The sequence below is a fragment of the Dipodomys spectabilis genome, unplaced genomic scaffold, assembly GCF_019054845.1.
Source record: "Dipodomys spectabilis isolate Male_0828 unplaced genomic scaffold, ASM1905484v1 ptg000024l, whole genome shotgun sequence".
Lineage (NCBI taxonomy): Eukaryota > Metazoa > Chordata > Mammalia > Rodentia > Heteromyidae > Dipodomys > Dipodomys spectabilis.
Window position 1 is genome coordinate 27,172,369 of NW_024870701.1, and position 14,666 is coordinate 27,187,034.

The 14,666-nt window shown below is 47.6% G+C and overlaps 1 protein-coding gene across 2 annotated transcripts; it reads right to left on the reverse strand.

The window, feature by feature from the left end:
- Nucleotides 1-590: 590 nt before the first annotated feature.
- Nucleotides 591-13,318, reverse strand: Mro (maestro). Of its 2 annotated transcripts, none has more exons than XM_042675171.1 (7): nt 13,303-13,318; nt 8,398-8,497; nt 6,289-6,435; nt 5,059-5,241; nt 2,715-2,870; nt 1,710-1,817; nt 591-1,416 (listed from the first exon to the last, which is right to left on the reverse strand). In XM_042675171.1, the coding sequence occupies exons 2-7, from the start codon at nt 8,491-8,493 to the stop codon at nt 1,363-1,365; spliced, it is 744 nt and encodes a 247-aa protein (XP_042531105.1). In that variant the 5' UTR covers nt 8,494-8,497; nt 13,303-13,318; the 3' UTR covers nt 591-1,362. The 2 variants fall into 2 exon arrangements, with proteins under 2 accessions (XP_042531105.1, XP_042531104.1); XM_042675170.1 differs by lacking the exon at nt 13,303-13,318 and adding an exon at nt 12,864-12,996.
- Between the last annotated feature and the right edge of the window lie 1,348 nt (nt 13,319-14,666).

Consider the following 14,666-nt stretch of genomic DNA (forward strand, 5'->3'; position numbering starts at 1 on the left):
CTCCAATTTCCACCTCCTGAGTAGCAGGAGCCACAGGCATGAACCACTTTGCCTTGCTTATTTTGGAGATAAGGTCTAGCCCAGAATACTCTTGAACTATGATCCTGCTATTTCTGCCTCCTGAGTGGCTGGGATTACAGTACGCACCATCAAGCCCCAGCCCCCCTATGGATTTTAACTCTGGCTCCACCATTTATCTTAGGCAAGTTACTTAACTGCTCCTTAGTTTTCTCATCTTATGAGAATGTTAAGAATATCTATGGTCTTGGGTTGCTGTGAATTCTAAAAGCACTTGTAAAGAGTTCTTAGATAGCCAAGCACCAATAGCTAGCTACTCTGGAGGCTGAGATCTGAGGACTGTGGTTCAAAGCCAGAGGTAAGCAAGTCCATGAGACTTTTATCTCCAAATAACCACCAGAAAACCAGAAGTCGTGATGTAGCTCAAAGTGGTAGAGCACTATCCTAGAGTGAAAAAGCTTAGGAACAGTACCCAGGCCTTGAGTTTGAGCCCCATGACCAAAAAGAAAAAAAGAAAAAGAAAAGTTCCTAAAAATAGTAGATACATATTAATAAATCAATAATAATCAATAAATATTACTTACTATTTTTATTCCATACATTACCGTCAAAGAAATTTCAATACATTGACATTTTTTGGTTGGTTCTCTTTAAGATGATCTTGAAAACAATGACTTTTAAAGACGATGAGAAACTCCTAAATATAATCACTGCAAGCCATGTGTTTGCCCCCTTGGCCAGCTTGAAATAAATCTTGGCCAGAATAGCTATCGACAGCAAATAGCCAAATATTAATAGCAAATGCAATGTTAAGATGATAATTATTCTGCTAAGCTAGAACAGGGATAAACTTTTAAGAAGAAAGTGGCTGAGAAATAAGGGTTGAACCTACAGATGCTTTCAATATTTTAAAGGAAAGTGAGCACCTCCCGGTCAAGTTTGATCAGAAATTAAATCTCCGATGAGAAATCAAGCCTTAGGAATCCAAGTTAGCCCACAGGGATGAACTGAAGAAGAAAGTGGCTGAGAATTAAGCATTGAACTTACAATATTTTTAATATCTTCAATATTTTTCAATATTTTTAAAGAAAGGAAATTTCTGGTCAAGTTTGGGTGGGGAGAAATTGAGAGATGAGGGGAAAAAAAACCTAATATTTTATTCTGGGTATGGGTACACGACTCAGTGGTGTTATTTTTCCCCCTCCTTTGCCCACCTGACTCCTTCTTTTCTGATACAATCCTAAAAAGCAAGCAAAAGGGATATCCAACAAGACAAAACAGACAGAGGGACCCGGATGTCCCTGGCAGATTCTTATGTGGAACCATTGTCCTGCCTCTCTGCGCTTAGAGTATTTTATTGGCGTAGAAGAACTGCAGGAGCTCTGGATGATAGTGGCTCTGAAAAACATTAGCAAAGGTACATGTGAGGGGAAGACGGGGGAAGCCTTCAGGATAAGCACAGGCGGGCAAGGTGGTGGCTGTGTCACCTGCGTGCAACTCCTAACCTAAACCAGATCTGCCAAGAGCCGTGTGCATAATCGTCCAGGCATCTCACCATGGCAGTGCATGATGGGTCAATGACCATGGAAAGTCATTCACTGTGTGTCTGGGGGGGTAACGCCCTGGTGGGCTTTGGCCACCTTCTGTGTCAGAGATCGGAAGAGAATTCTCTCCTGCCCTGGCCTGCTCACCAGCTGCCAGCAGAGTTTGGAGTTCCTTTGATCTTCTTCACCTTGGAAGGTGCAGTCCTTCTTCAGTCTCAGATATGGAGAACAGGCTTGAAAAGTTGTTTTGCATGCCTGAGGAAAGGAAGACTGTCATCCTGCTCTGGAGAAAATACCAGCAAGACTGCACCCCAATCTATGGTGAGGCAGTTTGCAAACCTAAACCTTCCAGGTAATACCCTTAAATCTTAAATGTAATCTCTGTCTCTCTCTGTCCCTCTGTTTCTGTCTTTGTCTCTGCCTCTGTCTCTGTTTCTCCTCTCTCTCTCTCTCTCTCTCTCTCTCTCTCTCTCTCTCTCTCTCTCTCTCTCTCTCTCTCTCTCTCTCTCTCACACACACACACACAGAGTTTCACAGAAGCCTTTCTGAGCCCAGTCCAAAATAGGCTGCAGTTGATCCAGCCCTGTGAGGATTCATCATGCTCAGAGACTAACACAGAAGTTGCACAAGGCATGGAGAATCCACGAATGAGAAATCTATGCCAGGCTCTGCAGATGAACAAGTCTCTCCCTGTTAGATGAGCTGCTACAACCCCTTCCCCCACTGATCCAACCTGCTCCCTCTCCATCCTCTGCCAACCTGAGTTTTTCTAGCACGGGCAGGTGCTGGATTGGGCGGGTGGAGTGGGAAGGGATGGATGTGAAGCCCCTGGCTCTGGAAGAGATGCTACATGAGAAGGCACCTTCCCCACCACCCACATGGCTAAACTACTGACTACTCCTTTTGTTTGCTTTGGTTTTTTGAGACAGGGTCTTGCTATATAACCCAGGGTGGCCCCTAACTCAAAATCCTCCTGCCTTTTCCTCCTGAGTACTAAGATTACAGGTGTGCATCACCATTCCCAGCACAACTTCCAATTTCTAACTGACAGGAACCCGAGGCATCCACATCTGACCTCTGCAAGACTGCACCATTCCCCACTAGGAAGAGCTCAGAAGCTTCATGGAGTCGGCTGGAGGATCACAGTCTTACCTTAGCCACATGAGGGTTTCTATCCTGTAAATGGGTTAGGAGGGAATCTTGCGTCTGCTTCACCTGATTGGTAAAGAAATTCTTCCACTTCTTCCCAGCAAATGCGGCCAATTGCCCAAATAAAACGAAGGCGGAGTATCTCACACCGTCATTGTCCTGTGGGTTAGGCCAACAGAACAACAGCGTCATCATTCTTAAGTACGCATCGCATGATGGGCTTTTCCTCCTCCTTACACTCGCGCCATTCCACAGATGCGATGCAACTCAGATCTCCTACCAACCTATCCAGGAGCTTAGCCTTTGTCAGTACCTGGAGGATTTGACATTCTTTTGTTTTGTTCTTGTTTTGGTTTGGTTTGAGTTGTCTTGAGTTTGTTCAGGTTGGGTTGGGTTGAATGGATTGGATTGAATTGGGTTGGGCTAAATTGGGTTGCATTGGATTGGATTGGATTGGATTGGGTTGGGCTACATTGGATTGAGTTAGGTTGGTTTTTTTTTTTTTTTTTTAACTTGTATTAGAATGTACTTGAGCAGCCCCTTATTTATTAGTCCCAATATGTTTACCGGGTCACCTCTCTGTACTTTTTGGTGTGAATTTATTTCATCTGCGATGGAAATCAGGATTGTATTTCTTCCCCTGACAACTCTCCCTACTCTCCCAGCTTTTGTCTGATTGGTTGGTGTGTTCCTAAGCCCATGGCCTTGGGCTCCACCCTCCCATTCTCTTCCACTGATCTATCTTATCTCTCTTCTCCACCCTGCCCCCCAATAGAGACTAAAGACCAGGGCACTTCAGCAGCTAGCCCAGCATCTCCTTATCAGACAGTCAGGCAGCACAGAAAGCTGGTTTCCTGACTTGCTACATAGATTTTCTGTCATTGTTTCCTGGTCCAACGCAGCACCAGGCAAGCCAGAGGAAACAGGGCTGGTGAGGGCCTCCTCTGTTAGGAGAAAAGCATGTAGAGCTGGGATCACAAAGACTCGGCAGGACTGAGGCCCGCTGTTTAATGTGTGAAGTATCTGCAATACTTTTAGCATATGTACACATACAGAATCTGCCTCCAGGCTGTACTTTGTTCATTGTGCTGTCAAATGCTTATGTGTATGTACAACTCAGCTAACACTGTGAGAGAGAGCTTGCTCCCTTCAAAGCCCTCCCTTAGTGCAGCCATGCACGGGACTGCAGATGACAGGAATGCAGGTTATAGGCATCCAGTTGAACATACATGGTAAGCACAGCTGACAGGCTCAGTCAGGGGCTAACAGCCCTGCACGAGAAATTCCTTGTTCTACAGGCTCTAATTAAATCAAAAAGCAACAACAACCAAAAACAAAACAAACAAACAAAAAACACTAGTGGCTTACCCCTATACTCCTAATTACTCAGGAGGCTGAGATCTAAGGATCACAGTTCAAAGCCAGCCCAGGCAGACAAAATCGGTGAGACTCTTATCTCCAATTAATCAGCCAAAAAGCCAGAAGCAGAGCTGTGGCTCAAGTGGTAGAGTACCAGCCTTGACAAGGTTAAAAAAACAAAAAAACTAAGGACAGCACCCTGATTCTGAATTTAAGCCTGAATCTCGGCAGATATTCATTAACCAATTAATTAATTAATCACAGGCAAGTAGGTTTTAAAAAGTGGCTGAAACTAGTCATTCAGGCCTGATGTTCACCTGACATTCCAGAGAGGTGTAAGGACAAGTCCTCCAGGCATTTGGTGGCATTCCCAGATGGCCTGGTGGACACCTTCCTGTCCTCTCCCCAAAGATGAAAGGTGGACATTCAAAAGAGAAAAATTGGTTCTGGAGGACAGGAAGGAAGTCTAGCAGCTTCTGATCAGCCCTGCCTTTCATAATCTCAACAGCTTTCATCCATTCATCCCACTCGGGCCCTGTGGCTCCACGGAGAGTGGGGGGATGAGGAGCTGGAGCGAGCTGTTCTAGGGTAAACACAGAGACAGAACAGACAGAACGGCAGCAGGGCGATGCAGTAGATTGCAGCTGCAAACCCCCAATCCTCAAGGTCCCAGACTAAACACTAACCCACGCACTTCCTGCTCAACTGGTCTTGTCATTCAGCGGTTAATAGCGCAGACGCTGAATCCAGAGAGTCTACTTGGAGAGCCATTTACAGACTCTGGGACCCTGGGGCGGTCCTAGGTGATGACACGCATACAGTGAACCCCCGTAGCCACTTCCCAGGGTGATGAGATTGTCAGTATAAAGTGCCAGCCTGGTGTATGGAACATGGTAAGAGGTCCCTAAGCAGCATTCTATGTGGGGCCTCTCGTTTCCCAGCCCACGTGACCTGAATCCTCTAGAATTTTAGTGATCATCTCACTCACATCATCTAGTAGAGTCCGGGTCTGCAGGGTGATGTCTATGAAGAAGGAGCCCAGACATTTGCCCTGGATCTTTCCCAGGATGATGGTCAGGGCCTTCACGCTCTCGTAGATGACTTCTAAACTCACAGGGTCGTACAGTCCATACACCAGCAGGTCGAGCATCATTTTCTTGTACTTCCTCACCTGTGAACAAAACCATTCGTAGCCTAAGAATGGCTTCTCGTGGTTTTTTGTTTTGGGGGGGGGTTTGGTCGGTGGGGCTTGAACTCTGGGCCTCGACGCTCTTCAGCTCATGGCTAGCGCTCTACCACTTGAGCCACTTGAACCACTTCCGGCTTTTTCTGCTTATGTAGTGCTGAGGAATCGAACCCAGGGCCTCATGCATGCAAGGCAAGCGCTCTACCACTGAGTCACCTTCCCAGCCCTTCTCTTGGGTTTTGATAAAGCAAGTCTAGGACCAGGAGACCAGTATCTTTAGGACCTCCCACCAACTCTCATCAAAACACAAATGGTGCTCTAAACCCAACCTGAGAGCCCAGCTAGGTCTTTTATGAGAGGGTAACCTGGAATGTGGGGTCTGGGCAGGTGAGTTGGGCGGGCATTTCAAGGAAATGGACAGGTCAAGGTCATCCAAGGGCCTGGAGCATTAAGTCCCTTATGTATAATAGCAAGACCATGAGATGGTTCTGACACTGGCAGATGCTAATGGAAGCAATGTGACAAAATGTCTCTTACTAAACAAATGTAAATTATGAGCAAGCCTCTTCGACTCCCCCAGGAGGGCAGTGTTCACCGTCGTTGTTTTCCACAGCTAATACTCCAGGGGAAAGATGGCCCCTCACAACCCTGAGTCACATGCTCTCCCCTCTGCTCTTCTCCAGTGTGGACAGACCCTGGGACTCACTTCCACACTAACAGAGTCTGACAAAATTCATGTCTTTCTTGTGACTTCTTCACCTGGTATCAGACTCAGCTGCAGCCAACACGTGTGAGCAGTCTGCCAGCAAGAAAGAAGAGACCTCAGGCCCATAACTGCAGAAGCTCATGTCTGCCTGACGACCTTGGCGGAAGACCCTGGGCCTCAGGAAGGAACAGTATTGGGCTAACATGGTTGACCCATAGATGCTGTGAAGTTCTACCCATGCGCTGTTCCTCGAAGCTAGGTTCCACCTGAGATTATGGCTGGGGAGGGTCAGGAAGGCCCCTCTGCGCTCCACCTCCCTCCACTACCTGGTCTGGGGCTTCGCAAGCCATGGTGCCCAGGCCTTTCATTGCCAGATGGCGCTTTTTGGCGTTGGGATCACGAGCTTTCTCTGCCAGTGTGAAAAACGCCTTCTTCAAAGGCTCCTGATTCTGGAATTGCAGTTTCCAAGAGACCTGAAGGGAAGTCAATAATGTATTAATTTGGGAGAGGTCAGAGTCATAATCTGAACCCAAGCCCTGCCACATCTTCCTTCGCTTGAAGAAAAATCCTATCACTAAAATTGTGTGTGTGTGTGTGTGTGTGTGTGTGTGTGTGGTGCTGAGGATCAAACCCAGAACTTTATGTATGCTAAGCCCACACTTGACCACTGAACTACCCTCTCAGTGTCTAAGGATGCCTGATTTTCGTTGGAAAGATACATTACTTGATGCACATCATAAAGGAATTGCTAAAGGCAAAGGATTGGGGGAAAATGACTTCAGGGCTGGTGTTAAGGTGGAGCTGGGGGAATTATGGGAAGAGATGCTCTATAATTACAATGAGAGAGATAAAATTTGGGAAGAGCTCGGTGCTGGTGGCTCATGCCTGTGATCCTAGCTACTCAGGAGGCTGAGATCTGAGGATCACAGTTTGAAGTCCTAGTGAGAAAGTCCATGACATTCATCTCTAATTAACCATCAAAAACCAACAAGTAGAGAGATGTGGCTCAAGTGGTAGCACGCTAGCCTTGAGTAAAACAAAAACCTCCGGGACAGTGTCCAGGCCCTGAGTTCAAGCCCCAGGACCTCTTCCCCCACATATACACCCTTAGGAAGATGGAGGACACTCTAAGGGGCTGATAGAGGCTGAAAATATGAATCCTTTCACAGTGCTCATCCCAACTCAAAGCAAAGAGCTCCCTTGATACTCTTCTTCCCTCTCGTTTTTCAGCTCCTCTTTGTAGCTAAACACCATGAATGCCATGTCTCTATGGCCTTGCTTTCTGCACCCTCTCCTCCTGTTCCCCCTTGAACTCTCTACAGTCAGACTGACATTTTCCCCCCAATCCCCACGCCACCAGATGGTAATCCCAAGCGTCCATTCTCGGCCGTCATCTTCCGCAGCCACCGAATAAAATGAATGTGACACCACTGGCAGAGCAGAGCCACACACGTGTGCTACACAGCCACAGCCATTTCAAGGCACTTAAAGGTGGTCCCATCTCTAGAGATTGCACACATCTGAGCCACCGAGATCCCGAAGAGAAATGCATAAACAGCACACATTGGGAAACATTGTGTGTCGGAAGCACAAATGTGTTCTTCAAAGACTGAACTCTATCTAAGCCACCGCACAGCAAGAGATGGTGCCAGCCACGGTCCATGTGAGCAATGATCTCGGTCTCCAGGAAGGCCCTGGTGTTCTCCAAAACACAGAACACAGCGACCCATACTAGAGATGGACTCAAGACCATGAAGACCCAGATAAGCGAAAAGCCACTGCCAACACACCCCATCTTTAGTAAGAAGGGCTATAGCACCGGATCCTGATCTGGCTATTTCTCTGCCAGTGTTTTGTTTGTTTGTGTTTGTTTGTTTTTGTTGTTGGTCGTGAGGCTTGAACTCTGGGCCTGGGCGCTGTCCCTCAGCTCTTCAGCTCAAGGCGAGGCTCTACCATTTGAGCCACGGAGCCACTTCCGGTTTTCTAGTGGTTTATTGGAAATAAGAGTCTCACAGACTTTCTTCCCCAGGCTGGCTTTGAACCAGGATCCTCAGATCTCAGCCTTCTGAGTAGCTAGGATTACAGGTGTGAGCCATCGGCGCCCAGCCTCTCTGCCAGTGTTTAAACTCAAGATATCACATTCTCTCTCCGCTTTTTTTTTTTTTTTAATCAAGGATGGTGTTCTACCACTTGACTTACAACTCCAACTTTTGGCTTTTCTTTGCTGATTAATCAGAGATAGGAGTCTCTCAGATGTGTCTGCCCAGGATGGTTTTGAACCAGGATGCTCAAATCTCAGCCTGTTGAAAGTCTAGGATTATAGACATGAGCCACCAGCACCAGCCTCGGTGCTGCAGGCACCTGCCAGTTGGGTAGATACTCGTCCTGCAGGACTCCCAGGAAAGCACATTTGTTCATTACATTTTGTTTCAAACCTTAGAAAAGAAGGACAGAATCGGTGTTCTTTTCTTCTTGGGCTGGGAAGTTGGGATGGGAAGGGGCTGGTCCAGGATTCTCTGTGAGTTGTCCATGGAACTAAAAAAAAAATCCCAAATCAGAATCATCATATGAGCCACAAACAGCCATGACATTGCTACACAAAGCACTGAGCTAGGGTCCAAATGTGAAGGATATCAGTGCTGAATTTGGTAGGGTGATTTCTTGTACTTTGCTGATAGGACAGTCACAGAAAAAGTCAGTGGTGATCAAAGGCAAACCTTGGAGAATAGCAGCTAGAGTTCAATACCCAGCACCCTGGCTGCTCAGATCAAGGCTGCCATCATCTTTGGAGGTGGTATCAGCAATCCAATGGGCAGTCACTGAACTAGGGTGACTTGTTTTATCCAAGCCTTGGTTATCCAAGCTGGAGGGGAGTGGTTCCTGGGACCCCAGACTTTCAGTGCTAATGTCAAGAAAGTCCTGGGGAAACTGGGCCATGTTCCTGCCTGTCAGAACCCAGATCTCTTGAAACAGCTGCCCTTTGGCTCATTTAACTCCCTGTGACCTGGAGGTGGGTAAGAGATCTTGTTTTCCTGCCATCTCCCCAACCTCCACTGCCCTATTCAGCCATGTTCTCCTTGTAAGATGACACTGTAGAGGTCCATGAAAATATTCCTTCCCCCCAACCTCCAGGCTCACTGGAAAACAGCTGGCATCTCTGCTCCAAGGCAGAAGAAATGAGTCCTGGAGCTGCTGTTGGCTGGGGAGAATGGCCTGCTTCCTTGGTTTCTCTTTCTTTCTTTACTTTCTTTCCCTCCTTGCCTTCTTCTTTCTTTCTTTCTTTCCTTCCTCCTTCCTTCCTTCTTTCCTAATTCCTTCCTTCTTTCCTAACTCCTTCTTTCTTTCCTTCTTTCCTTCTTTCTTTCTTTCTTTCTTTCTTTCTTTCTTTCTTTCTTTCTTTCTTTCTTTCTTTCTTTCTTTCTTCCTTTCTCTGGTCCTGGGGCTTGATCTCAGGGGCACTGTCCCTGAGCTTCTTTTGCTCAAGGCTAGCACTTTACTACTTGAGCCACAGTACCACTTCTGGCTTTTTCTGTTTATGTGGTACTGAGGAATCGAAGCCAGAGCTTCATGCATGCTAGGCAAGCACTCTACCACTAAGCTACATTCCCAGTCCAGTCACAGCAATCTTAATAAGCAGATCTAGAATTCTAGGCTCTCCAGCAGGGCAAAGTCAAGAAGAGCTGAACCACTCTTCATGGAAAATTCAGCCTAAGCAGCTACACACTCACACACACACACACACACACACACACACACACACACACACACACACACACACACAGGCTCCATCTCCATCTCTCTCCATCTTCACCATCTGCTCTTGCACCACCTCCCAACCTCCCATCACAAGATTAAAAACTAGGGGACTGCGATCTCCATTGTCCGCACTGATTACCTCTCAGGGCTCAACCTGGTCTTTGATGTAAATGAAACAAAAACTCTCACAAGGTTTTTCGTGTTGTTTTTTGTGGGAGGGCTCTCTTATATCAGCACTCCTGATACATGTTATAGACTCTTACGCCTGCCCCAGAACTACTTGACCAGAATGTCAGGGACTGACATTCTGAATGTCAGGGGCCTGAATATTCCTTTGGGGGGGGGCAGGGTTTTTGGTGGTGATACTGGGGCTTTGCTCTTCCTTGTGCCACCTCCTGGAGCCCTTCGGTTTTAGTTATTTGGGGACAGGGTCTTCCATTTTGTCCTGACCAGCCTGGATCAGAAGCCTCCTCTGTCAGTTTCTCACACAGCTGGGGTGACAGGCACAGAGCACTGAGAGGGGGGCTCTTGACTTTCCGCTGAACTCAAGCCATGATCCTCCCTCCCTCTGCCTCCCAAGTAGCTAGGATTACAGGTGTGTGTGCCATTGCTACAAGCTTGGTAGACAACTTTATAATGTTTAGGAAAGTGTGGAGGTGCCCCCCCCCACACACACATTCGTGCACAATGGTTGATGGGTTCTCTTCTGCTCAGGCCCTGGCTTTCGGCTTTCCCCAGCCCCATCCCTGGAAGAACACAGTACAGTCCTACTGTGTCCCAAAGAAAAGATGTAAGTTTACAATGACTCCGTGTGTCCTTTATGGCAGGAGTTGCCGATGCAAATCCTTCTGGGCTCAAAATACTAGGTTTCTCATCACTAATCCTTTTGTTATTGGTACAAATTCAGTAAGGCCCAAATTATACACATTCAGATCTTTTCTCATCTGCAAAATGAGGGAAGAAACAGACTTCGAATGCGGACATAGGGCTGATAATAACTCCAAAAATTGCTATCAGTTATGAGAGGGGCATTTTCCATGTCAGGCTGTGGGTTATACACTATCGCCACAGCACAGGGAAAGGCATGTGAGATGAGATCAGTGTAGCCAGTGGCAGGTTAAGCACTGCACCTGCTACCAGCTACTGCTGTGATGACAGCACACCACACACCGGGCCTGGCTGCCCCAATGTGACATGCTCAGCAGGAGGTGCTGGACCTGGGATTGTGTCTGAGACTGACAGGCCCCTGGGTTGACTGATGGAATGCAAGGCTCCTGCAATGCTAGGCAAGGGTTCTACCACCCAGCACCATCAGCCCTGTTACCTAGTCTGAGAAAACAGAACTCAAAGACTGAGAATACAGAGAAAGGTCGTTGTTTTTCAGAAAGCACATGGAATGCTAAACATATAAACACAATCTTGGATAAACACAATCCTGGAAATTTGGAATGATCTCTCCCCCCCCTCTCTTTTCCCCTCCCCTTCCCCTTTCCTCCTTCCTTCCCCTCCTCCCTCCCCCCCCCCCCCCCCCCACCTCTGGTACCAGGTTTGAATTCAATGTCTTGCATTCTCTCAGCTTATGTGTTCAGCTGGTATTCTACACTGGAGCCAAACACCCAGCCCAAACTTTTGCTTGTTAACTTGGAGATAAAAATCTCACGACTTTTCTGCTCAGTCTGGCTTAGAAACATGATCCTCTGGATATCCACTTTCTGCATAGCTAGGATTGCAAGCATGAACCACCAAGGACTGGCTTGGAATAACTTTTGGACTTGGAATGTTTCTTTAAGTGACATCACATGTGTGTAAACTCTTACTCTGTTTAAAGCAAGCAATACTAATCCCCACAGGTAAGACATGATGTGTGGCTTGTTGTAAGGAAAACAACTTAAAAGTCAACTAGAAGATACATGTTCAGAGAAAAAAAGCCATGCCCAGAAGTCAGATAGGGAGATGCTATATTTCAACACAAAATATTTGATGTATGTATTATCTTTTATGATTCTCAGCTTCAAACAACTTCTTCATTTGCTCTAAAACTTCAGCCAGCCTGAATTTCAAATAAGAGAGCTTTTACCCTATTTCATTGAATTCTTACTTGCTGTTGAGAGGCAGGTTTCATTTGCTTCCTTTTAGAGGAAAAAAAAAGAGGGGCTTCGAATAAGTTTAGTCAAACAGCAGTGAATGAGAGCAGTTCAAGACTCCAAATCTATCCTTTGTGGACAGGAGCAAGGAGCAGTTCTACCACTGAACTATATCCTCAGCAATTTTGGTATTTTTTTTTAAATTTTGAGACGCTGTAAATTGCACAAGATGGCCTTCAGCTTTTTTTGTCTATTGTGGGGCTTGAACTCAGGGCCTGCCCGGGCTGGCTTTGAGCCTCCATCTCTGATCTCAGCCTCATGAGCAGCATTACAGGTGTGAGTCACCAGCGCTCAGCAGCCTTCAATGTTTGATCCTCCTACCTCAGTCTCTTCAGATTACAAGAGGAGGCTGCCCTAGTCCACATTCTATTCTTTTCTTTTAGGTAATACTGGAGTTTGAACTCGTGACTTCATGCTAACTAGACAGGAGCTCTACCACTCAAGCCATGCCTTTATCTCTTTTTGTTCCGGTGACTTTTGAGATAAGGTCTTGATTTTTGCCTGGCCTTCCCAGACCTCAATCCTCCTATGTATGCTGTGCACTGTAGCAGCTGGGGTGTCAGGCACACACTACCACCCCAGCTTCTTCTGTTGGCATGGAGGTCTTTCAAACGTGGCTATTTCGTGTTATGTTTGGCCTCAAACCAGTGATCCTCCCATCTCTGCCTCCTGAGCAGCTCGGTGAGGGCCACCCTCACCTGGCTCAGTCTGTTCCTTTAATCAACTCTGTTGGGAGCTTACACCCTGGGTGCTGACCCCGCCTGCAGATGCTTCCGTCCAAAGCATCCAACACTGGCCTAACTTTGCTGACCGTGTGCTCCATAGCACAACTATCGATCAAGGCACACAGCCTGAGAACAGAGAGATCAGATCCGCTTCAGAGAAGATCACCTAGCACCCCATCCTCCGCCAAATCCCTCTGACCTCAGCAACACAAGGGCAAACCACGGCGCCTCCACTTCCCCCAGGGTGCGGATGGCCCCGGGCTGCGCGGCCCTTACCTGCGCGGTGCTGGCTGCCCCTGAGGGGCTGCTGCGGGACGGGACGGGCGGGGGGTGCGGGCTGGTCCCGGGAGGTGCGGGCTGGTCCCGGGAGGAGGGCTGCTGTTCAGCTGGGCGCCAAATCTGATGACTCGGCTAAATCTTCCCAGCCCTGATTTCTTGACATCCGAAAGGGGGAAATGAGAAGGCGACACAGGTGTTTCTAGAAAACTGCCTCCATGCACAGCACTGGAAATTGAGTTCAACATGGGGGAGGGGCGGGGCAGCGCGGGTCCGGAGGGAATTGCCCTCCAGGGAGAAGGATCTTGTAGAGGAGCAGAAGATTCTCGTGCCCACACTATGCTGAGGGATCTACTCACACACACATACGTGCACACACACACACACACACCTTACAGTGCCTTCCCCTTATTCTTCCCTCCAGGCCAACCCCACTCACACTTTTCTCCAGAAAGGGACGCAGCGCTGAGGACCTTTGCCCACACCGTAGAACACGGCGCTGCCCGCGTCGTACCCCAGAGCGGCCACGAGATGGCGCCATGGCGCCAGGACTCGGCTTCCAGGGCCGCAGCCTCCTCGGGGACAGAAGACTGTATTCCCCGCGGAGAGCGGCGTGTAAGCCGCAGATGGGACGTCGTGTTCGAAGCCAAGCAGACCTCGCTGGGATTGTCACCCCCCACAGCTAGAGTTTAAGCCCTTGTCGTCCCTTCCTGGACAACAAGCATTAAACATCCAGAAAGGAGCGGTTTAAACTCTCAATCACTTAAATGGTTTGGTGAAAAACAACAACAATATAGAAAAAAGCTGGAAGTTGGTCACTGTTGGCTCACACCTGTAATCCTGGCTGCACAGGAAGTTGAGAGCAAAGGATCGTGGTTCGAAGCCAATTCTGGGCAGAAGAGTCCTCAAGGCTTTATCTCCAGTATCACCAGGTCAGGCTAGAAGCATGGCTCAAATGGTAGAGCACCAGCCTTAAGCAAAAGGCCTAGTGAGTGAAAGGCCTTGAATCCAAGTCATGGTATGGAGAGAGGGAAAAGCCAGACTTCCATTTTCCTTCCTTCCCTGGGCTCTCTGAGCCCTGTAAATGTCTAACTAGGGATAATTATTTATTGTCTAGCTCTGTGTTGGGCAATGGAAGCAATATGTAGTAAAAGAAAATGTCTCCAAAGACAGTGGCTCGTTGTAATGGTAACAAATAGCATTTTCTGTGTGCCTGACATTGACATTGCATTCACATCACATGGATGCTCCCATCTCAATCCTCACAACAAACTGAGATAAGACTGCTTCCTACCAGACCCATTCTAAGGTTGGGGAAACTGAGGCACAGAGTGATTACTTTGCCAAGGATTATTTAGTCAATTAGTGACAAGTGTACTGCTGGTGTTTGGGTTCCTCATCCACAGCCATGCAATGGAGCAGTTTGGAAAATCCAGTTAGGAAATAAATGGGTATATATATATATACCGAAGAAGTACAGGCTCACACCTATAATCCTAGCTACTCAGGAGGCTGACGTCTAAGGACTGCAGTTCAAAGCCAACCGAGGGAGGAAGAGTCCATGAAACTCTTATCTCCAATTAACCACCAGAATAAACAAAGAAATAAACCAGAAGTGGAGCTGCGGCTCAAATAGTAGAACACCAGCCTTCAAGTGTATGTGTGTGGTGGGTGGGAGCAATGGGACAACACCCAAGTCCTGACTGAAGCCCAGTGTTGCCACACCCATGCACGCATGCGCGCGCAACACACACACACACACACACACACACACAATGCATCAGAGGAAGGGAGAGAAAGTGG

Bases quoted from the DNA above. Each gene is read 5' to 3' on its own strand.
- Mro (XM_042675171.1), bottom strand. From the start codon at position 8,493: ATGGACAACTCACAGAGAATCCTGGACCAGCCCCTTCCCATCCCAACT. The intron at 5,242-6,288 runs GTAGTGGAGGGA...TTTTGTTCACAG, and splicing joins CTTGCGAAGCCCCAGACCAG to GTGAGGAAGTACAAGAAAAT. The intron at 2,871-5,058 runs GTGAGTGAGATG...CCTAACCCACAG, and splicing joins CCCGGACTCTACTAGATGAT to GACAATGACGGTGTGAGATA.